The sequence below is a fragment of the Giraffa tippelskirchi genome, chromosome 1 (genome assembly GCF_054371585.1).
Source record: "Giraffa tippelskirchi isolate mGirTip1 chromosome 1, T2T-mGirTip1v1.2.pri, whole genome shotgun sequence".
Classification (NCBI taxonomy): domain Eukaryota; kingdom Metazoa; phylum Chordata; class Mammalia; order Artiodactyla; family Giraffidae; genus Giraffa; species Giraffa tippelskirchi.
The window spans coordinates 36,519,441-36,543,038 of NC_137275.1; the positions used below are offsets into that span (position 1 = coordinate 36,519,441).

Below are 23,598 nucleotides of genomic sequence, written 5' to 3' on the forward strand. Positions count from 1 at the left end.
TAAGTCGATTTGCAGGGCTCAAAAACCCACTATTAAACATTTGACAATTCTACAAATTTATAAGTAATCTAGCTAAGGTATTATAAATTTCAACCATCTAAATTGTATAATCATAATATATTTTTACAGATGCTACAGGATTATACAGAAACCCTCCAAAAGAATGGAACATATCTGTTATAAAATAAAAACATTCCATCCCTAAATCAAATGGGCAACAACTGTCTGGTCTTTGCAAGGAATTGTGTTTTTTGTCATAAGATTAGCAGGTTTGCAGAGGAAAGGAAAGAATTAAGCAATATTATCAGTTAAAGTCACCAGTAATTTCTGCAATGAAATACGCCAACCATATTCAGGAATTATCATGAAAACACAGCTTTCTAGGTGAATTATTACTGAATTAATGTTAACCCCCAGGCTAAGTATGTAGGGAATATTTTTAAAAGTTGCTAATGTAAGGAGATATGCTACTGATCTTTTAATCTGATCACATCCAGTAAGAGTTATTTGCCCTGGGGTCTGAGCTACATTGTAATAAAATCAAAGAACATAAAAACTGTGGCAGGAACGGTACTGAAATTCGAGAAGCGTCATTATGAATAGCAACAAGTACGGAGATGCATATGTAAGAGGGTAACTGGAGTCAATATAAGCACTGGTCTTCCATGATTTAGGGTAAATAGATAGTTACGACTCATCTGCTAAATGATCTACTGGGTAGATATTTATGGATTATTATACAGTATATTATTGAGGCTAAGCCTGGTTAAAAACAAATAGAGAAAAGAGCAAATGGCACAGACAGGCTTTTAGTGAGGCCATCACTTGTAATATTTCTCAGGAAAAATCTCTTTCAAAAATTCCTTAGCATAGCTAATGTGCTATAGAAGGACTCTCCATTTTAGGAGTGCATAAATCCACACAAATTGCTATAATAAGGATTCATCCCATAGCCCTTTTGGCATAAATGCACATCTGGTCTCTGTTTGTAATGAAATCAGTTCAAAGCCCCACAGTGCATTAATAATAAAAATGTTCAACATATTGCAACCAAATAAGCCCTGCAAATTTGAGTCTGCAAGATTCTGTCACACATGTGTATACTTTTAACATTGATAAATGAATAGGTTACAGAACATTTATCAAATGGATTAAGATTCCACAGGTAGATTTTTTTTCTTTTGGTAATTATTATTTCCACAGGAAAATCCATATGTATGAATACTAGAAGCTTTTGCTTGTTTGATTTTTAATACCTCTTGGGCTTTTATATCTGTAGTTCACAACACCATAAAATTTGTATTAATAGTAAAACTATTATAAGCCACACTGCCAGTTTAGGGGAAATACACAGATTTGCCCTTTAAGAAAAACAAAATTCTAGAATTAGCTCACAGCATATTAGAATTGTCATTAAATCTTGAGTTAAAATAAAATGGGAGAATTTTTCCACATTGATTAAAACAAATATTGACTATTTTGTTTTTAGCAGTTACATTCAACAACCGAGGATCTAGAACTGGCAAAGCCTTCCTTGACAGTCACATGGTTTACCTTCTGTGTTATATGGTTGACCCAAGGAGAAGAACAGTTGCTAAGGTCTGGTCCCTGGGGGTCCCAGATTCCATCAGGAGCCAGGCAGAGATAAGTTGATACTCCTAAAATAATGAGAGAAATAGGTCTGCTTCAAATATTCAAACAATCTTTCTTATAATGACTCTATGTCCATGATATTTTTACATATGAGCAAATGATAAGATTGTGTTCATTCAACTGAGGTAATGACTATTAAAGTACCATTTACAGTGCCTAGCAAGCAAAGCAACTATCATTAGAAAAACATAACACAACAAACACTCAGTATTTTTAAAGCATTTATGAACAACTACACGAGGTACAGGGAATAATTTCATGAATTAGATGAATAAGCCTCCATGGGGCTTATTGATTGAGTTTTCAGATGTAAGGTAGCAGCTGAGTCATAAAGGAATCAGTCTGCAAGGTGGGTAAGGGCGTTCCAGGCAAAGGAAAAATATGCTGTCTTTGGGAATCAAGTGTTTTGAATTGAGGTCTGCTGGGTAGGGGAGTTGTATTTAATGGAGTTGGAAAGGCTGGCAGAGCCAGATCGTAAACGCCCTTGTCTGTCATCTGCGGGTGCTGGAAAATCAATGAAGACCATTAAGCAGAGGAGACAAATGGGCTGATTTAGGTTTTAGAAAGATAACTGTGGCAGCAAGATGGAGGATGAATTTTCGGGGAGTGATGCGGGGGCTATGAGGAAACTATCACAATAATTCAAGTGAGAAAAAACTGTGTGGGCCTGAACACAGGATCAGCAGAGGGGACACAGAAAGGGTAAAAATAAGACCACAGCATAACATAGTCATCTGGGAGGGAGGGTTTCAGGTTTTCTTTAAATCTCTTTCTTCATTTTTACAGAAAAATAACGACATATTTCTGTAGTTCTTTACAGTTTGCTAACTGCTTTCAAAGAAAAAGTACTTCACTAACCGATACAACAAACATCTGAAGAAGTTGGTGCTATTATTATTTCTCTTTTAGAGATAAAGGAATTGAGGTCCAAAATTAGGGGGACATTGATAGAGAAATTAAAAATGTTTTCTGATTCCAATACCACAGAAAACAATGGGACTAAACGCTGTGCCCCTTCATAAAGGGAAGGACGATTTCAGAATAATTTTAAACACTTTGCTGAAAAAAATTAAATGTGCACTTTTATAAAAATCAATATACATCTTCTGGTCTTCCCATCACTTCATATACCATGGAATTCAGAAGTATGTGTCCACTTGAAACTTTGTTAAGACAAACCTGTTGAAGTAACCAAATCAATAAAACCCAGAGACAGAGTACTAACAATGCTAGTCTAATGACATCTATTACCTATTTGTTTTATTTACATATTTTATGGAATAATTCAAATTTTATGCATGGTGTCAAGTATTAATTTTATGATGATTTATATGTAACAATAAGAAATCAAACTATTTCTGGGTTTGGGGATATTATGAATTGTTATCAGTGAAAAAAAGCAGGGGGTGGCAGGGGTGGTGGAGAGCAAAGAGCTATCCAGTTCTTGACTGCCCCCTACAGAAAACAATGCAGTATTGATGTCTCCAGTGGTTGTTGGGTAAGAGGAGGTTGGCTCCTGACAGCATCATCCCTGACAACAAAGAGCCTCTGATTATTAAGGCCAGCTATGAAGACTGGTAATAAAAGATAGTTAAATCTTTTCTCTTATTAAATGATAGGTAGTTCCAATGATTATCTAATATAGAAGTCCTCAGTCTAGTTTTGTATAATATACATTTGATGGTGACAAGCATGAGAACTAGTGCCTCCTCCATCTAGCTTTGTGTAATCAACATTTGATGGTGACAAGCATGAGAACTAGCGCCCACCAACCCAGTAATTCAGCTCTGAGCTTTTGTGTAGAAGAGCTGGCTCTTTGGAACTTGTGCTGTGCTGTGTTTAGTTGTTCAGTCGTCTAACTCTTTGTGACCCCGCGGACTGCAACCTGCCAGGCTCCTCTGTCCACGGGATTCTCCAGGCAAGATTACTGGAATGGGTTGTCATGTCCTCCTCCAGGGGATCTTCCCAACCCAGGGATTGAACACAAGTCTCTCACATTGCAGGTGGATTCTCTACCATCTGAGCCACCAGGGAAGTCCCTTTGGAGCTTAGTTGAAACTTGACCTAGAAACTGCACAGCATGGGTGAGAACTACTGGTCTCATAAATATTACCAGCAAATTCTCACCTGTGACTTCTTTAGGCTGCATTCTCAAACTCTGAAAATATTTTGCTTTAAATTGTAATTTAGCTGAGTCCAGAATATAGTCAAATGTTAAAATATGTTGTGACAAAAAACAAACAAACCCTAAACCACCACCAACAACAAATAAACAAGACAAGAAAATGCTAGGAAAGCAAGCCCAAGTAGCAATACACCTTTAGCTTAGTTTTGCAGGACAAACTTACCTATAGTTCCTGCAGGGCATGGCTGCTTTGCCATCTGTCCTTGACGCGTCTTAAACCACATGATTTCACGAGCTTCCACAGCCTCACAACTCTCTTCCAGAGCTGGGATTTGGGGCGATGCTGATGGAAGGTGTGTGGTAATGTCATTAAGCACCTCAATGGCTGGAGATGGGGTGCTGGTACTCCGGTTTCTTCTTCCTGACACTGAGGGGGTGGTACTCCTGCCTGGGCTCCAGGTTGTGGTCCGAAGGGTGGTACTGGTGGTGGTGCTTCCCGTGCCAAGAGGTCCTGTGGTAGAGATTTCTGAAATAAAATCCAGAAGAAAACACCTGCATTGCTGGTTCACAGTAGGTCCTAAAGACAACCTAATGCTTCAGAAGTCTCTTTTATTTGACGATTCAAGGAGCTTTAAACATAGGAAAGATACCAATATCAAAATTTCAGAGTGCCACTTGAGTATCAAAACAAGTCATTTGACTAATGTTAAATGCAGTCTTGTCTGTGGTTCTCTTCGATTTCAATTACAGAAAACAAAGTTACAGCACAATTCAACTCTTCAGTAAGCTTTGAGAAGCTTTAGGACTTTTGAACAATTAGGGGATTAAAAAATTTAAAGCCCTCTCTTTACCATTTTCAAACTCAGTATAGATAAGGAGAGAGCCATATATTGGAAACAATATTCTTTCCACATTAATCATAACATGAATTTCTAAAATGTTGCAAATAGAGGAGAGACAAAAATTAAGATCAGAAATTTAAGTGCTCACAAACTAAAAAGTAAAAGAGCAATTCTGAATCTCCTTAACACAAATTGGAGTAGCTTGGTGATTTACTCTGATGCTCTTAAAAACTGACCCATTGTATCATAACTTTCAAGCTTGATATTTGTTGTTGTTCAGTCACTAAGTTGTGCCCACTTTTTGAGAATCCATGGACTGCAGCATGCTATGCTTCCCTGTCATTCACTATCTCCATAAGTAGTTTCCTATTGGTGTGTTCATAAATTATTCACTAACTAGATTTTTTTAATTGGCATTTTCCCAGTGTACTCCAAATTCCAAATAAAAGTGGTTAGGTTATTTGACCAGATATTAAGTGAAAAGTCTAAGTGTTAGTTGCTCAATCACATCCGACTCTTTGTGAACCCACGGACTGTACCCTGTCAGGCTCCACTCTGCACTGAATTCTCCAGGCAAGAATACTGAAGTGGGTATCCATTCCTTTCTCCAGAGGATCTTCCCACCCAGGGATTGAACCCAGATCTCCTGCATTGCAGGCAGATGCTTTATCTTCCCTAGGCTAACAGGGAAGCCTAGATATTAACAGGTTATTAAATCTATAATGTATACAAAGGAATGTCGTAATAATACTATAGAAATAACCACTGCAGAGAATCATCTTTCTGGTAAAATACATTCAGATTCCCATCACAGGAATACAAACATACACCAGCCCTCCACACACATACACTGCTTTTCTAACTGAAAGATTTGAAACTACTCAACCTCACTTACAGGCAATAAACAGTAGGGGCACTGGCTCTGGTCAAAGTATCTCAGGATTAAGAAACTGAAGAGAGTCCTGTGATGAACCTTCTATTTGTCATTCATGGTCTGCTTTACTGTGTCATCAACTAGACTCTGCTGATCTGGAAGAGTTGCCAAATCCATCACAGTGCATTTGGGGCATAAAACAGGATAGAGGTGCTATTTGCTATTTTGTTTTCTTGCTTATTTTTCTGTTTCCTCTCCTCCTTCTTTTTCTCTTACGTCCCCTCTCTCTATGGGAATGGTAATGTTTATAACTACATTTACTCAAAGTTCATACAAGAAAGCAGAGTATTCTTTTTCCCCTTCTTTTTCCTTATACACAATATACTTAAATTGCCAGGTATGGCTGATTCTGTCTCATTAAAAAATTTTTCTTTCTTCCCAGTCACCATTATATATGCTCAGCCTGTCATTATCAGTGAATGAAAACAGCAGTCTTTTAACATTTTACTAATAAAAGCAAAAAATGTGAACAGTACTATTTCACTATCTACTTTTGCCAAATACAAATTCAGGATTTAGAAAGTAAAATTATTGACCCAGCATTTAATTCAATTCAAATATAAAATCTAGCAACAGATTTTAAAATTCTAAGTGAAACTGAATTCTTAAAATAATAAACAGTAAAAATGATTTTAATATATGTTTTTTGCATATAAAATTATCTGGATGTTTCAAAAAGAAAACCTAAAATTAAGAAAATTTAATAATAAAAACTTGAACTTTAAATATTATGTATTGATATTAATTAATGTTAAATTAAGTGATATAATTTTATTAATATTAAGTACTAGGTTTAAAAATGTGTGTCAATGGTGTCATTGCTGGGATGTTAACACATTTTCTGTGCAAATTTTTCCAGCTGATGGAAAAAGTTCTTTTTTGACTTCTTACTGCCTGATGGAGTAGTAAGGCAATAGTTAAAAGTTAATTTCAAGTTATCTTTTCTGACTCCAATTTCAATAATGCCATCTCTCATTTGGACTTTTGAAGGAGCCATTTTGAATAACAAATTTTTGAAAGGAACTATAAATCTTTTCATTGATAGTGAGCTACAGTTTTTGTTTCAAGCAAAGCATTTTGAGTTCTTTGTCTTCTAGTACAATCACTGATTTTCAATTGTCTTCCTTTTCTTCTTGAGAATTATGTAGGTACTAATGAATGCTTTCTGAATAAATGAACGCTTCTTCAGTTAGATATTTTAATTAACATACAACACTCTGGGAGAAGAGATCTGTTTGCAATCATGTTTGCTCTGATAAACACGCACCATCTCATGTGCATCACATGTGTGGTGAAAAGATTCTTCAGCTTATTGTGTCAATCACATGGTTAATGCACAAGGAGTAATGACATTATCACAAGATTTTGCTTGCTATAATTCCAGACTTGCTAAGTTTGAATGTATTTGTCTTTTAGCACAGATTTAATATGATTATTGTGCTTTATTTAAATGATCCAGATTTCAGATTTTAAGAGACTACAGTATCCTACCAAACTATATTTAGCAATAGCATCACATAATGAAAATCAGTGTTCTGTATTTTTCTCTAAAATTTCACTATCCAAACCATTCTCTACCTTTTTCCAGGGGCATTCTTAGGGTATACATTGGAATAGGTGACTCCCCAGGTTAAAATCCTTGAATGTTTTCCATCTGCCTTCCAAAGGCTGATCGCTTTTTCTTCATGCCTATAGCCTTAGGAGTTTCTTTCTTCAGCTCATTTACAATGTTTTTTCGTCTTTACTTCTACTCTTAAACTGTACGAAATCACCAGTAGTTTCCCAGCTGTCCTGTTCTTTTGGCCCCAGGGTCTTTGCGTGTGCTACAGTAGTCCTACCCCCATTTCCATCTGGTAATTCCTATGTATTCTGTGGAGTTTAGATTGGATACCATCTCCATCAAGAGACCTTTTCAAATTTAACAAGACAGGGTTATGTGTTACAATGTGTTATGACAAAATTATTTTCTCAACTTTTAGCCTTGTGTCTAACTAAGAGTTAATAAGTTCTCAGCCAATATAGATGACCACCAGGGATAGGTCAAGGAAGCAGGGGAGGGTTCCATTGTAAAACTTCACAATAGATGGGAATGGATAAATGGGGAAAATAGCAAGCAGGGTATCTAAGAATATCTACAGTTGATGGGCTGGAAAATTTATTTTATCAATGCATTTTACTCTACATTAAGAAAATTCAAGAGATAAGTCAAACCGAAAATGAACACGGAGAATACAAAGCCCCTCTCTCCCAAATGACCTTATCTCAGAACAAGCATATTTAAATTGAATTATTTTTGTGAATTAATAACACTGATAAAACTTATATTTTTATGTTTAATTTGTTATGAAATACATTGTAAGGACTTTATTTAGTTTAATACAAAAATACTAATGTTAAGGATCAGTATAGAGCTTTTTCCCTCAGAACTGTGCTTCAGAGAGATGACTACAAGCAGGGTCATATCTTTCTGTTTGATTTAAGCAGAATAAAAGTCTATTTTCAAAGCCGTCTCTGATCCTCCATCCCTTCCCTTCCATTTACTTCCATGTAAGACTAACAAGGGCTCTGCTCAATGCCAGCTTTTGGAAGAGTAAGTACAACTAGTGATATACATGTTGTGACCAGCACCCAAGAAGGAACATTTCACTGGTAGATGCTGTGGGGAAAGATCTACATTTATTAAAGAGTGTTACCAATACACTTGGCAAAGTAAATGACAGAGAACAACAGATTAATAAACATTTACTATCAGTCATGATATCACTGGAGAAGGGAATGGCAACCCACTCCAGTATTCTTGCCTGGAGAATTCCATGGACAGAGGAGCCTTGTGGGCTACAGTCCATTAGGTTGCAAAGTGTCGGACACACATGACTGGAGCGACTTAGCACAGGACATGATATTGTTATTTATTCCTCAACACAACTGAGAATTATTGATTGCTTACCACATGCTATTCTAAACATTGGGATACAGATATGAACAACAAAAACAACAAAAAGTAAAAACTCCTGCCCTCAAAGAGCTTATATTTTAGTATGATAAATAGGACAGAAATTAAAATATATAGTATATTAAATATTTAAAAGTGCTAATGACAAGAAGAAAAGAAAAACAGGGGAAAATAATCTGAAGTGTTAGAAGAGGGAATTGCAATTTTCAATATGGTGTCAGGCTTTGCTTAGCTGTTAAGGTGACAAGGAAGACCTGAAGGAAGTGGAGGACTGAGAGATGTGAATAACTGGAGAGCTTTCCAGGTAGAGGGAAAGCATCTGCAAAAGTCTCTATGCAGTGAGATGGCCAGTGTGGGTGGAGAAACATGAGGGAAAACCAGTATGAAATGAGAGCACAGAGGCATTGAGTGACTGAGCATATAGGACTTTACAGGTATGGGGAGGACTTCGGTATTCACTCTGTCTGGTGTGGGAAGCAACGGTAAGTTCTGAGCAGAGGAAAGATATGATCTGACTTAGGTTCACTTTGGTTGTTGTGTTCAAGAGACATTGAATTGAAAGAGAATGGGATAGGGAAAACAAGTTCCTATTTGACTATATATTTGAGGGTTCAGTGGTGATGAAGATGACTAGAATACTATGGGTCACATGCATACATACGAGAACATGGGGGCTGTAAGAGACGTGATGGCTTTTGAATATGGACACTATGCTCCTCATTGGTACATACTATGCCTTCAATAATGCTGATAGAATTGAGTCAATGCCTGAGTCTTTATTTTAACAAAAGAAGAGTTAGTCCTTCTCAGTTAAACTCTTCTTCAGCTCCATCTCAAATACTATTACTTACTTAAAATTGAAACGACCACATAGACATATTAACTTCAAACAATGTGAACATATTTCTGAGAATTCCTGAGTTATAATCAGCAGAGTTATGTTGATTTTCTCATTACAGTAAAATTTCTCGAAGTTTTGACTTATGAGAATATTAAGTAAATTTTTGTGGTTACAAAACTATGCACACAAAAAAACTGGGGGAATAAACTCAACTGAATTGAATTTACTGATTTCTCAACAAGCAGCAAAACATTCAGAGTGCATAGATGCTGAATTGGTGTGAGGATTTAGAATAATTCCTTACTTATAGCCTCAATATTGTATTTTATTTCCCTAGTTTTGACATCATTTTTATCCAGTTACTGAAGTTATTGCCTAATATTTGCAGTGACATATGTTTTATTATTAACTTGTGAATTGTAGTTCACCTATGAAGACAAAGTGGTTCCAAAATGCATGGGTTATACATGATATATTTATAAGTATGAAGTTAAAACAAATTCAAGAAAAAGAAAGTTAATCTGTTTCTGGAAATGAAATACTCAAAGTGAATAGGGAAGAAGAGCTCATAATTTAAGTTTTCAGGTTTTTTTTTTTTTAAGAATGTAATTTTAGTAACTTTGATCTATTGCAGATGCTTGAAGTAATATATATGTGGTCATCCCTGTTACATTTGCACAAGTTTCCAAGAAACTGATAAAATGTAAGGCCTTTTTTCAGGGTGGCTAAAGTTCTCAGCTATTTGTTTTGCTGTTTATGTCTAGAGTCTGGAAAAAAGAAGGTCATTAGATTGTATTCTAAGAAGTTTCTTAAAAGCAACAATTAAACAAACTCAAGTATTTTTTTTTTTTAACCAAAAGAACCTAACAGTGACACAAATGGGAGATCCACCTTGTTGCTAGAATAGGAATACAAGATTGAATATGACATGGCCCCTCTCCTCAAGTTTATAGGGTAGGAGTAGTCAGTATTATAAGTAGTCAGGCTTATTATATTATGAGTTGTAGACAGTCAAATCTTGGCTCTTCACTGTGCCCATCATCTCTCTAACACTGATAAGACCACTAAACACTTCATTTTCTTCAGGTAATTGTAATTATAAAAAAGAAATAGAGCTGCATAAGTGTCATATAAATGATGCTTAATTTCAAGTAAAAACATAAACATTCTTCTAAGTCGCTTAATAATCAGCATATAGATTATAGACTTGATAAATTAATTCATCCTTCCAAAACCACATTTAAACTCTTCAACTGTATAGCTCTTACTGAATGCAAAGAAATTTGATATTCTACTCTGTTTTCCATGCAAATATACTATCTAACATATATTACTCAGTAATTCATGATGAGTGCATGGTATAATAATTATCTATGCTTTATTTTGAAAAATATGTTCAGATATACGTATATATGTAACTGTATCTCATTACATTGAGATTTTAATAAAGTTGGATTAAATAATTTAATCATCCATTCCAGATTAAATTTTATATGATTTAATTTACAAGAGTTTCAAACTTTTACTTCCATAATATTAAGCCATAAGATGAGTATCAGAAAATATAGACCTAGACTCTTGAGAAACTTATGTATTTATATAGATACTGATAATTCCATTACTTTCCTCTAAAATAAAGGAAGGGATAGAAATTTTCTTTATTGTTGTTCAGTTGCTAAGTCATGTCTGAGTCTTTGCGACCCCATGGACTGCAACACGGCTAACCCCTCCACTATTCTTGCCATAAGAACCCCGTGAACATGAACAGTATGAAAAGGCAAAAAGATATGACACCAGAAGTTAAGCCCCCCAGGTCAGAAGGTGTCCAAATATGCTACTGAGGAAGAGCGGAGGGCAGCTACTAATACCTGCAGAAAGAATAAAGCTGCTGGGCCAAAGTGAAAATGACACTCAGTTGTGGATGTGGGACTCCCTGGTGGCTCAGACGATAAAGCGTCTACCTAAAATGTGGGATACCTGGGTTTGATCCTTGGGTTGGGAAGATGCCCTGGAGAAGGAAATGGCAACACATTCCAGTACTCTTGCCTGGATAATACCATGGATGGAGGAGCCTAGTAGGTTACAGTCCATAGGGTCACAAAGAGTTGGACATGACTGAGCGACTTCACTAATAACTGATAATGTGGATGTGTCTGGTGGTAAAAGTAAAGTCTGATGCTATAAAGAATAATATTGCATGGAAATTGTCTATCTTGAGAGAATTAAGTGTTTGAGTGATTAGGCCAAGGTATTTTCTGTTATATATTCAGGAAAAGAATTCAGGACATTTATCTCTAAGGCAAATGTTTTGACTAGTCCTCATGTTGGGAACTTAGTAATTTCTCCTCATGCAAATATATACCAAATAGTCTATTTTCTTTTTACTATCATGCCAACCATGCCTACTGAACACCTTCCAGATAGAATAATAAAAACCTCCCCAGTTTGCTTTCTCCTGGTGATTTTTCTTTTAATAAGATAGAGTCATGCATTTCACAGGTAGTAATCATTGGATCAGAGAAGCAAATTGTTTAGGAAAAGAATATTTTTTCCTAAACAACTTGGAATAATAATTTTGAGGTTTCTCTACTAAAATATATGGCTATCCATATATATATATATATACATATATATATATATATGGATACACATATATATATATACACACACATATGCATAAACATACACACAAATACATACACATGCACATCTCACATATATTTTAAATTGCTAGGGAAACAAGTAAATAAAATGGATACTGATTATACTGAGTTTTTTACTCCAAAAGAATTATGTTCATTTTCAGAGGCTGATGAAGAGAACTCAAAGGCTTCATAAAACAGTATATTAAAAAAAATTAAAGACACTGAGGTGTACTGGAAAGAACATTCATTTTAACTTCAAATATTAGATAATCATCTATTAGCTGTGTAGATTTGGTCAAGTTAATTCTCCAGAAAGCAAAAATTTCAGCTTTAAAGATGTGGATTCCTATATTCACTTGAATATAGGACATACAATATATCGCATATTGTAATATGCTCAAATTATTAAAAATAATACAGACATATAATAGATATTCAGCAACAATACCATGGGCTTCCCTGGTAGATCATCTGGTAAAGAATCTGCCTGCAATGCTGGAGACCCTGGTGTGATTCCTAGGTCAGGAAGATTCCCTGTAGAAAGTATAGGCTGCCCACTCCAGTATTCTCGGGCTTCCCTGGTGGCTGATATGGTAAAGAATCTGTCTGCAATGTGGGAGACCTGGGTTCAATCCCTGAGTTGGGAAGATTCCCTGGAGGAAGGCATGGCAACCCACTCCTGTATTCTTGCCTGGAGAATCCCCATGGACAAAGGAACATGGTAGGCTACAGTCCATGGGGTTGTAAAGAGTCAGACACGACTAGCGACTGAGTGCACACACGACAGTAACATTATTATAATCAAATGCAGGTTATCCTAAGATGCAATTGACTCTGTTTCAGGACAGTTATAAACAGCCATCTAATTTAGAAGGTTGAACTATTTCCTGAATTTATATAGCAAGAACTGAAATTAGCCCAGCCTGAAGTACAGTGATAAAGTTTATCTTTTTCACCTCAAGCTCTGAAGGATATTTAAAACCCAACTAGTAATCTACTACCTAGTTTATCCAAGCCAGCTTTTGAAAAGATATAGGATATTGTTACTTGCACTCCAATGGGAAATATATATATATATTTTTTAAGTAAGAATAATGTAAATAAGGAGAAAATATTTCTTCAAAATCATTTGTCTGCTCTGTGGTATTTCAGAACATGAAATTTGGGAGCATACAGGGTATAACAAATCATTTCATCCCCCTATATTCAATAATTAGCTTTGAAAGTAAAATGGGAGGGATTTTAGTTTCAAAGTGGAGAGAAAAAGGACATTTAAAATCAATATTGAAATATATGATATGAATAAGATCAAACTACAGTATAATCAAAATTACAGATGGCCTACATAATTTAGGAGTCCACAAATCATAATAAAATTCAATCAGTAGCTTGATTTCTTAGAAGCACAGCCTGGTCTTTATATAGGAGAGTGCCAAAATTTTATAACACTCTCTGCAGGCATGTTTTACACACCTGATAGCCCAAAAGTCCCATTAAAGACAGACTCTTGCTGTTTTGCCCAACAGTGATTCTCAGTGCCAGCAACAGCCTGGGACTACAGAGAGGTTGCTCAATTAGTATTTGTTCAGTAAAAGCACTCTAGTATCAACTGCTTTGATTCATTACAAAATCTTAACATTGGGACTTGCAAATATGATTGTCATTGAGCCCAGAGGACATTGCCTTTCTCATTCTTTATCATCATCCCATTCTAACCCATGCCTATTCTATTATGATAGCCTTTTAGAACTCTTTTTTATTTTGAAATAAGCATAGACTCATAGGAAGTTGCAAAAAATAGTACAACGAGTCTCTTCCTTTATCTTCCCTCCAATGGTGAATCCTTATATAACTATAGTATAATGTCAAAGCCAGGAAATGGGCATTGGTACAGAACTATTGGATGACTACAGACCTTCAAACTTTAGTTTTCACTGTTCTTCACCTGCATTCATTTATGCACACCTGCATATAGTTCAAAGTGACTGTATCTCATGTAGATACGTTTGTGACCACACCACCTTAATGACACAGAAATGTTCTATCAGTATAGAAGAACAGCTTGTGCCACCTCTCTGTATTCATACCTACACACTCCCCTCTCATCCCTATTTCCTAGCAACCTCTTAACTATTCTGCATCTTTAGAGTTTCAACCTTTCAAGAATGAATGTCATGTAAGTAAAATCATAAGCATGAGACTTTTGAGACTACTTTTTTTCTTTAAGCATAATGCTCTTGAGGTCCACCCAGGTAGCTGCAGTTATCAATAGTTAAGTCATCTCCCTGAATCATCACGAAAATACCTGCAATCTTTCACCTTTTACCTGAGTGATTTCTGAAAAATGCAAATATAATGTTGTTGCTCTTTAAAAGCTCCCAACTGACCTTATTATAAATTTGACATGCTTAAACATGATTTTAAAAGGCCTCTAACCCTCATCCTGCCTACTTCTCAAGAGTCACTGAAGCCACCCTGCCTTTGTTCTCTCCCTTCTAATAATCCTGGATTTACTTCCTGTCCCAAAAAGGCTCCCTGTCAACTTCAATGAGCCAAATGTTTCTTTCTGGAACATCTTCTTCTCAGTCTTAACTATTTTTTCCCTTCCACATCCCACTTCCTTTATTTCGCTAAATCCCTAATCATAATGATAGCTGTGATTTGTAATGATTGCAATCAGAAAAGGAGGAAGAGAGAATGAAATGATCATTTTTAGATGACTCATAATTGTATTCAGTGTATGTTTATTATTTTAGGACATTAATTTAGACTGAGAATTCAAGATTTCATTCTTCTGGGGGTGTTCTTTTTTTTTTAAACACCACCAGTTAGGAAGAACCACATGAAAGGACATGTGCATATGAGTACCAGCTGTTGCACTTTCTAGCTTTGAAACGTTGGGCAAACCTCTAAACCAGGAAAAGTATTAGTTCCCTTTTTAAAAAAAATGGTCAAAATAGATTTATGAATGAGAATGCAATATTGCACACCTAGTACCCAGTTCCTGTTAGATAATAGGTGCTTAATAAACCTTTTGTGTATGTGTGAATATCCATATAAGATATGCAAATGGCTCAAATGTCCAGTGAAGTTATTTGAAAGAAACAGAAAATGCTATTTGACTATATAATTTTCATGTCCCCAAAATTCTGCATTATGAGTATATTTTCTATAAAATAGAAACTCTGAATTCTATGAATGTGAAAAATACACTTGGTATCTATCAAAATGCAATTTTATCAGTCTGCACATATGTATTAAGTACCATAGAATATGTCTTTTAAAGATCAAACAGTGAGCAGAAAGAACTATAGTTATTTGTGGGGCTTCCCTGGCGGCTCAGCAGTAAAGAATCTGCATGCCAATGCAGGAGACCTGGGTTCCATCCCTGGGTCGGGAAGATCCCCTGTAGCAGCATTGTTATGTACCAGTAGATAATAAGAGTTCTAACTGTTGTCACAGTTGTATGTGATATAGAATTTAAAATTTAAAATATGATTTGGTTCCACAACTTTATTGAGAGTAAGAATTGCCAACAGTGATACTACTGACAATTTGGTGTGTGTGTAGGTTTGTGTGAGTGTTGGGGAGTGGGGTTTGTCCTGTGCCTTTTAGGATTTTAACAACATCCTTGGACTTTATGCACTAGATGCCAGTAGTACTCACTACTCTAAGTTGTGATCATCAAACATAACTTTAGAGACTGCCAAATAACCTTTTTGGGGAAAATCACCTCCATTTGAGAACCATTGATTTGCAGGAATTTCTTCATTTACCTCTTATCTATATTTATTCAATGAGAGGGCTACTGCATGTTGATAATGGTTTTAGAATCTTTTAAACATATATTAATCTAAACATGAAATAGCTGGATGGTTGCTTTTCAATTTGTGAAATGAGTCAAAGTCTGTAAATAAAGGAAACTGGATGGCTTTCAAAAATACAGATTATGCTTTTCAATTTCTAGTGATTCCATGCTTCTAAAACACATTTCCACAAATAACACATTAATATCTAAAAAAATGGCTGCATTTTGCTTTTTTACTTGAGGAGAATAGACATAACAGCATACTAGGAAACTAATGAAAAACACAAAATACAAAGCATCTCAATTGCCTGCTTGAATTGGGTCAAGGGTGGGGAAAATTGGTGAGAGAAAGAAAAACTGTGGTGGTTTCATGTTTTCTGGTTTCAGCGATCACACTGCACAGAATAAATTCTGTGAGCCTCTTGTTCACTATATTAGATCTGCCTTCCAAAGATGTTCAAATGCCTTTAGTGTCCAGTTGCTTTCTGAGTGAGAAATGTGAGAATGAAACTTCTGGCTTCAATGCCACTGCATGTGATGACCACAAATTATCAGCTTTCACATAAACATACCTCATAGATGTCTTCTCAGGTTAAACATTTACGGAGTAAATTACGAAAAACAAAAAAAATCTGCTACATGAAACTAGTTTATATCTTCCCCTTCTCATTTATTATACAGTTGGATTCACATCATTAACATGCAAATCATACTGCACTACAGTGCATTTTAAACAAAGAACTGAAAGCCGGGCTTGTAATTTCCTTATAGCTTGATAAATAGATTTTTGTCTTAAGAGAACAAAATAAACTCTAGTCACATTATGTTCACATTTTATGCCTAAAAATTTTAAAACTAAAGAAAAATTTTACACTTTTCTCACCCTGCCTATGAACATACTTTAAGTTACTCTGATTTTAGTGTGAAAAATCTAAATATTGTTATCAAAGTAAATGGTAACATTTATGTTATTTATAGTATCACTTATTATTCTACATATTTAATCAGAAACTTAACAAAAACATAAATCAATCTGTTATATGGCATTGACCTAATAAAAGATTGACATTTCATGTCAACTTGTATATAATAAAAGACACTTAGAACATGAAAGTAATTTTGAAAGGTTCTCTGCTGTACCCTTTATTAAAATAAGTTCATCTATATTTCTTTTTGGAATATGGTATATATTCAGACAAATAAATGCCATCAAAAACACACAATGGCAACATTTTGATTAAGTGACATTTCCCATAAGAAGAAAAAGGATATAAATTCACCTTTATCATGAAAGCAAAAATCCATTACCTCTTATCAATTACTCTACATGCATTTGGTAAAACTTTAACATAAGGGTTATTCAGATAACTTTAAAAAATAAACAAATGATATTCTTTCTCACTGGAACACTTTCATATAGCAAAATAAAATATTTGCTTATATTTTACTATAAACATTGGACGAATCTACTAGTCTAAATGTGTTGCTTAAAAGACTCTCTGTACTATTAATGCACAATTCAAGTTACATTTTACTGCTCCTACTTTAAAGGATATACATACCATTTGATCTTAGACTCCACCAGATCCTCCTTAAAATCAACTTCACTTAAATTACTTGGTAATGGTTTTTTGGGGAAAAAAAAACTTACTGTCATTTGGAAGGCAATGCTAGTAACTCCAAATACAACTTCTTAGAAGTATTGCAGGGAGTCAAAATAAGATCTATCCGACTCCTATACTTAACCAGGTTGAATTTGCCCATGTTTTATTAACTACCTTTCTCGTTTCTTGCTTTGATTTCACCTGGCTGAATACTTTCTCATACACTTAACCTTTTTCTCCTCCTGCCTCTCTTCCCCTCATAATGGTCTTCCTCCTCTTCAATTTTTAAATTTAATTCTTTAACTCACTATCAGGTGCTGATATGTTTAGATATAAGTTTCTGGTTTCTGTTTGGTTTAATCTAACTAGTAATAATGCACATATTCCTTAGCATATCTGTTAAGAAGCAGATATGAGCTAATATCAAAATCCCTTTTTTATGATGTTTAACCTAAGAAACAGAATTTGAAGGCCAAGTACACAAGAATTTTTCATGTTGTAATGAAAAAAAAATCTGTAAGAAAATCAATACGATTCTTATAGTCTGTACATAATCTCTACTGTGCCTGTAGTTGACTCTCAGGGAAAACAGTTAAATGCCATGAGCTTCATAAGAACAGAGGAGGTTTTTTCTTTTCTTTTTTTTTTTTTGTCCTGTTTAATTTTGTTATTCAACAAGCATGTGGAAGATTGATCAATGTGACACTACCTTTAATCCTTAAAATAGAATTACAACAGACATGAGAAAATAATCTTCCTTCAAAAGAGGACTTGAGGGTGTGCTCAGGGGAGACATGCATTTTAGTTAATGCCAGGAAGTGAAAGGAGTCTTCAGTGAAAAGACTTGCTGAACAGGCAGTTCGCTAATTATAAGGTTTCAGAAGTTATACTGGAAAGCTTGGAGGTATTTTGAAATCTGAGTGTTTTCCAGCTTTACTATAGACACGAATGAAAAGAATGAGGTAGCTTTAGGCCAGTGCCAATAGAATCTGAATTCCTCCTGCCAAAAAGAACATATATGCTGAGGACAGGTTAACTAGCTCCAGAGCAGACAAATCTGTTATTAAATTGCAGACAGCCCTAAGGAAGTTCTCTGCACTCCTGGCCTGGCAGTTTGTACAAGTGATATGAACCTGAGGAATATACTACAGTGAGAACGGTGAGATATGCCACCATCAAGTGTGTTCAAGTTACTGAAGGTCTGTGTTATTGTTTCTCTCTCATTTAAACCTAATGAGAAAGGATTCACAGGAACTTAATATGTATGCCCCAGAGTTTGTTGACAAAGCAGAGAAAAAAAGACCAAGATGCACAGAGAACTGGCTATAATTCTACTCTAATGATGACAGCAAGGCTGCATAAGTTCTCAAGAACCAGGGAAGGGTGCAGCCTGGAAGCCCAAGATGACTTTTTGCAGGTGAAAAACGGTATCCGCAGAAGAGGTGTACAAAGGAATTTCCAGGGGCATGAGGAGGAATCATGAGTGGTCATCCAGCTGGAAGAGTGTGCATCATTTGTTTTCACATGGAACACAGTCAAATATTTCTCAATGGGACATTTCAGCTTTCAGATATCTGCCCAAGACAGATTCATTTTATCTATCTTCCTAAGGAGAAACTATCTGCTACCCCATCTGAATCTATCACATAAGACAATCCCTATGCCTCACCTCTCTTCTCTTCCTCACCTGTGATGCTAAACCATTGGGAGCTAGAGGCAGTCTGTCCCACAGAAGACAAGTGAACGTGTTCAGCAGAGAAACAGAGAGGAAACAGGCGAGGCACCCAGTTCACACAGCAAGCTTCCTATAGCACTGAGGAGAGGGAAAGTTGGCAAGAAATTTTACTGTGAATGAACTGTGGAAATTTTGCTATCATATGGAACTGTAAATGGAAATTGAAACTTCAAAAATCAGATTATTCTTTGGACTGAAACAATGATTGTGGGCCAAAGGGGGCTATAAAGGCAGGAAAGAAATATGGTAGGATTTGAACAAAAGGTGTTTTATGATTAGACTCAGAACTTTTAGTTAATGTGTGATTACAGACTAACTATGACAAAAAGAAATGTTAATATTAGTATACTGGGCAATCTTCCTCTATATGAAATTTCTTTCAAATAGCTAAAATGTATTAGCAGGCTTACTATTTATTTTCACCAGGAAAAAAAAAAGAGATTTTCCTCAAATATGGTCAAAGAGTTCAGTGAGTACCAATGGGATGATGGTGTCCTCTAGAGGACACTTAGTAATATTTAGAGATTTTTGGTTGTAACAACTGAGAGGGATGGTATCTGGTGGGTAGAGGGCAGAGATGCTGTTCAACATCCCACAATACACAAGACAGCACCCTACAACAAAGAATCATCCTGCCCCAGATGTCAAAATGCCAAATGGGCACCTGCCAGAAGTGTGGAAGGTGACTAGATAGTAGTAGGTAATTTGCAGTAGGTAATAGGGAGAAGGAATAGGTATAAGCATTTTTGGATTTTTGCTATCAAATAAAGAATGTGTGTGTGTTTCAGGGATAGTTGATGATCTGTTAACTGAAGTAGAAAAGTGTCAGAGTGGTTACAAAAACTATCCTAAATTAGCAGGACTAATAAAAATTAATTTGCAGTTTGCTTTCTGTGTTATTGTTTTTGCTTCCCTGACTTTCACTCCTGCTTGGAAAAGCATGTCGACTTTGCTTTATAGAACTATCTAGCTTGTGTATATAAACTTGTGAAATGCCCCTCAAGATGCCCTGACCCTCTCTGGTCTGAGTCAAGCTAGGTCAGTTAGACTTCCTGGGAATCTACATCCTGAGTGAAATCAGATAGTATACAACAGCATGCTGTGCTAAGTCACTTCAGTCGTGTCCAACTCTTTGCGACCCTATGGATGGTAGCCTGTCAGGCTCCTCTGTCCATGGGGTTCTCCAGGCAAGAGTGCTTGAGTTGGCTGCCATATCCTTCTCAGGTATTTTCCCTACCCAGGGACCAAACCCCCATTTCTTATGTCCCCTGCATTGGCAGGCAGGCTGTTTATCACGAACACCATCTGGGAAGCCCAGGATACAGGACAGCTACACGAAGGCCCTGAAGAAACCAATACATTTAATTGTTTTTTTTTTTTAAACGCTTGTGGATGGTTCAAGTTTCTTATCAAAATACTCATTTTATTCTAGACTAAAATTTTATTTCATATGCTTAGTTTAAACCAACCTCATTCAGTGAGATATAAATTATTAAGTAGATTACAAACATTCATATATAAGTAATACTCTCTACATTTTCTCCTAACAGGCTGTAACTCACTAGGTTCTGCATCATTATTAAGATATTTGGGTCTTTCTGGATCAAAGTACCTACCATGTGATAGTGTATGTCCATCAAAGAAAATAACCTAAAAATACAGTTAAATGAAACATTATATACTATGCTTCTAATGACTGCATTTTAGTTCAACAGTTTCACAGCTTTACCAGTTTTTCCAGTCTGTTCTTTTAAGGTGTCTTTGGGGCACTATTCACAGAACTCTATATATTCAGTAAATGTAACATTTTTCCCCTCAGTCAGTTTAACACCAGATTCAAAAGAATCTTGCTTGAAAATTCCATTATTTGCTACAGTTTCTGCTAGGGACCTCAGCTTTATTTGTTGCCGCAGCAGTATAAAGTTATTCTACCACAAATAAAAGGGAATAGTAGATCAAAATTCTGATCTTCTAAAGCTAGCATTACTATAGTTTCTGCATGTGACTTAGGCAGTAAGTAACTGTCATAATAACGTCACAATAACATTTAAAAGCTTGGTTTTCTGGAGAGCTCAGTTTAACTTAAGTATCTGATACTCTGGGATTTTGAAATGGTCAAATCAAATGCAAGATCAGGAAGAAGCAAGCTTTTACGTTGGACTTGCTAATATTTACTGAGGCTCCTGAAAGGCCTTTTGCATTGAGAGGAAAACTAGTTAGTTGGCCCTCCTGTTCTGATCAAGGACTTGAATTCAGTAGGGAAATTTTATTGGTTTAGAGAAGATATTTTTAAGATCAGTTCCCAACATTTCATGCTAATTTCATGAATTCAAATGAATATCTGAGAATCAATCATGAGAAAACTGGTCTGAAGAGAAAGTCTAAATGGATTTTTAGTTTTTAAACTTGAAAAAAATATTATTGGCATATAGTTGATTTACAATATTGTGTTCAGTTCAGTTCAGTTGCTCAGTCGTGTCTGACTCTTTGTGACCCCATGGACTACAGCATGCCAGGCCTTCATGTCTGTCACCAATTCCTGGAGTTTACTCAAACTCATGTCCATTGAGTCAGTGATGCCATCCAACCATCTCATTCTCTGTCGTGCCCTTATCCTCCAGCCTTCAAACTTTCCCAGCATCAGGGTCTTTTCAAATGAGTCAGTTCTTCGCATCAGGTGGCCAAAGTATTGGAGTTGAGCTTCAACATCAGTCCTTCCAATGAAGGACTGCCTTCCTTTAGGATGGACTGGTTGGATCTCCTTGTAGTCCATGGGACTCACAAGAGTCTTCTCCAATACCACAGTTCAAAAGTATCAATTCTTTGGCGCTCAGCTTTCTTTATAGTCCAACTCTCACATGACTACTGGAAAAACACTAGCCTTGACTAGACAGACCTCTGTTGGCAAAGTAATGTCTCTGCTTTTTAATATGCTGTCTAGTTTGGTCATAACTTTTCTTCCAAGGAGTAAGCGTCTTTTGATTTCATGGCTGCAGTCACCATCTGCAGGGATTTTGGAGCCCCCAAAAATAGTCTGTCACTGTTTCCATTGTTTCCCCATCTATTTGTCATGAAGTGATGTGACCTGATGTCATTATCTTAGTTTTCTGAATGTTGAGCTTTAAGCCAACATCTTCACTCTCCTCTTTCACTTTCATCAAGAAGCTCTTTAGTTCTTCTTCACTTTCTGCCATAAGGGTGGTGCCATCTGCATATCTGAGGTTATTGATATTTCTCCCAGCAAACTTGATTCCAGTTTGTGTTTCATTCAGCCCAGCATTTCTCATGATGTACTCTGCATACAAGTTAAATAAGCAGGGTGACAATATACAGCCCTGATGTATTCCTTTCCCAATCTGGAACCAGTCTGTTTTTCCATGTCCAGTTCTAACTGTTGCTTCCTGACTTGCATACAGATTTCTCAAGAGGCAGGTAAAGCGGTCTGGTATTCCCATCACCTTCAGAATTTTTCACAGTTTGTTGTCATCCACACAGTCAAAGGCTTTTTGGCGGAGTCAATAAAGCAGAAATAGATGTTTTTCTGGAACTCTCTTGCTTTTTTGATGATCCAGAGGATGTTGGTAATTTGATCTCTGGTTCCTCTGCCTTTTCTAAAACCAGCTTGAACATCTGGAAGTTCACGGTTCACGGATTGCTGAAGCCTGGCTTGGAGAATTTTGAGCTTTGCTTTTACTAGCATGTGTGATGAGTCCAATTGTGAGGTAGTTTGAACATTCTTTGGCATCGCCTTTCTTAGGGATTGGAATGAAAACTGACCTTTTCCCATCCCGTGGCCACTGCTGAGTTTTCCAAATTTGCTGGCATATCGAGTGCAGCACTTTCACAGCATCATCTTTCAGGATTTGAAATAGCTCAACTGGAATTCCATCACCTCCACTAGCTTTGTTCGTAGTGATGCTTTCTAAGGCCCACTTGACTTCACATTCCAGGATGTCTGGCTCTAGGTTAGTGATCACACCATTGTGATTATCTGGGTCATGAAGATCTTTTTTGTACAGTTGTTCTGTGTATTGTGTTTGTTTCTGCTAAACAGTAAAGTGAATCAGTTATATATACATCCACTCTTTTAGATTCTTTTCCCACATTGGCCATAACAGAGTATTGGATAGAGTGCCCTGTGCTATACAGTAAGTTCTCATTAGTTACCTGTTTTATATACAGTAGTATGCATATGTCAATCCCAATCTCCCAATTTATACCTAACCTCGCTACCCTCTGTTAATCATAAGTTTGTTTTTTACATCTGTAACTCGTTTTGTTTTATAGAAAAGTTCATCTGTACCTTTTATTTAGAACTTTAACTCAGAAATTTAATGTCTTAGATAACCTACAAAGATACAGCTTATTTCTATAACAGCTTAGTGTCCACCATCTTTCACTTATATACATTGAGATTATTTTCAAGGTTTGATGACACTGTAACTACCAGTAGTATAA

The 23,598-nt window shown here is 36.0% G+C and overlaps 1 protein-coding gene across 15 annotated transcripts in view; it reads right to left on the bottom strand.

Annotated features, from left to right (window-relative positions):
- The window catches only part of ADGRL3 (adhesion G protein-coupled receptor L3), an 885,081-nt gene that overhangs the window by 171,579 nt on the left and 689,904 nt on the right, over window positions 1–23,598 (bottom strand). For 12 of the 15 annotated variants that reach the window (XM_081506859.1, XM_081506741.1, XM_081506805.1 and 9 more), the window contains 2 exons: window positions 4,002–4,304; window positions 1,555–1,658 (listed from right to left, as the gene is read on the bottom strand). In XM_081506859.1, coding sequence (XP_081362985.1) covers window positions 1,555–1,658; window positions 4,002–4,304 — 407 coding nt within the window. The remainder of the gene's footprint in view (window positions 1–1,554; window positions 1,659–4,001; window positions 4,305–23,598) is intronic. The other 3 variants (XM_081506647.1, XM_081507756.1, XM_081507431.1) reach the window with 1 other exon arrangement.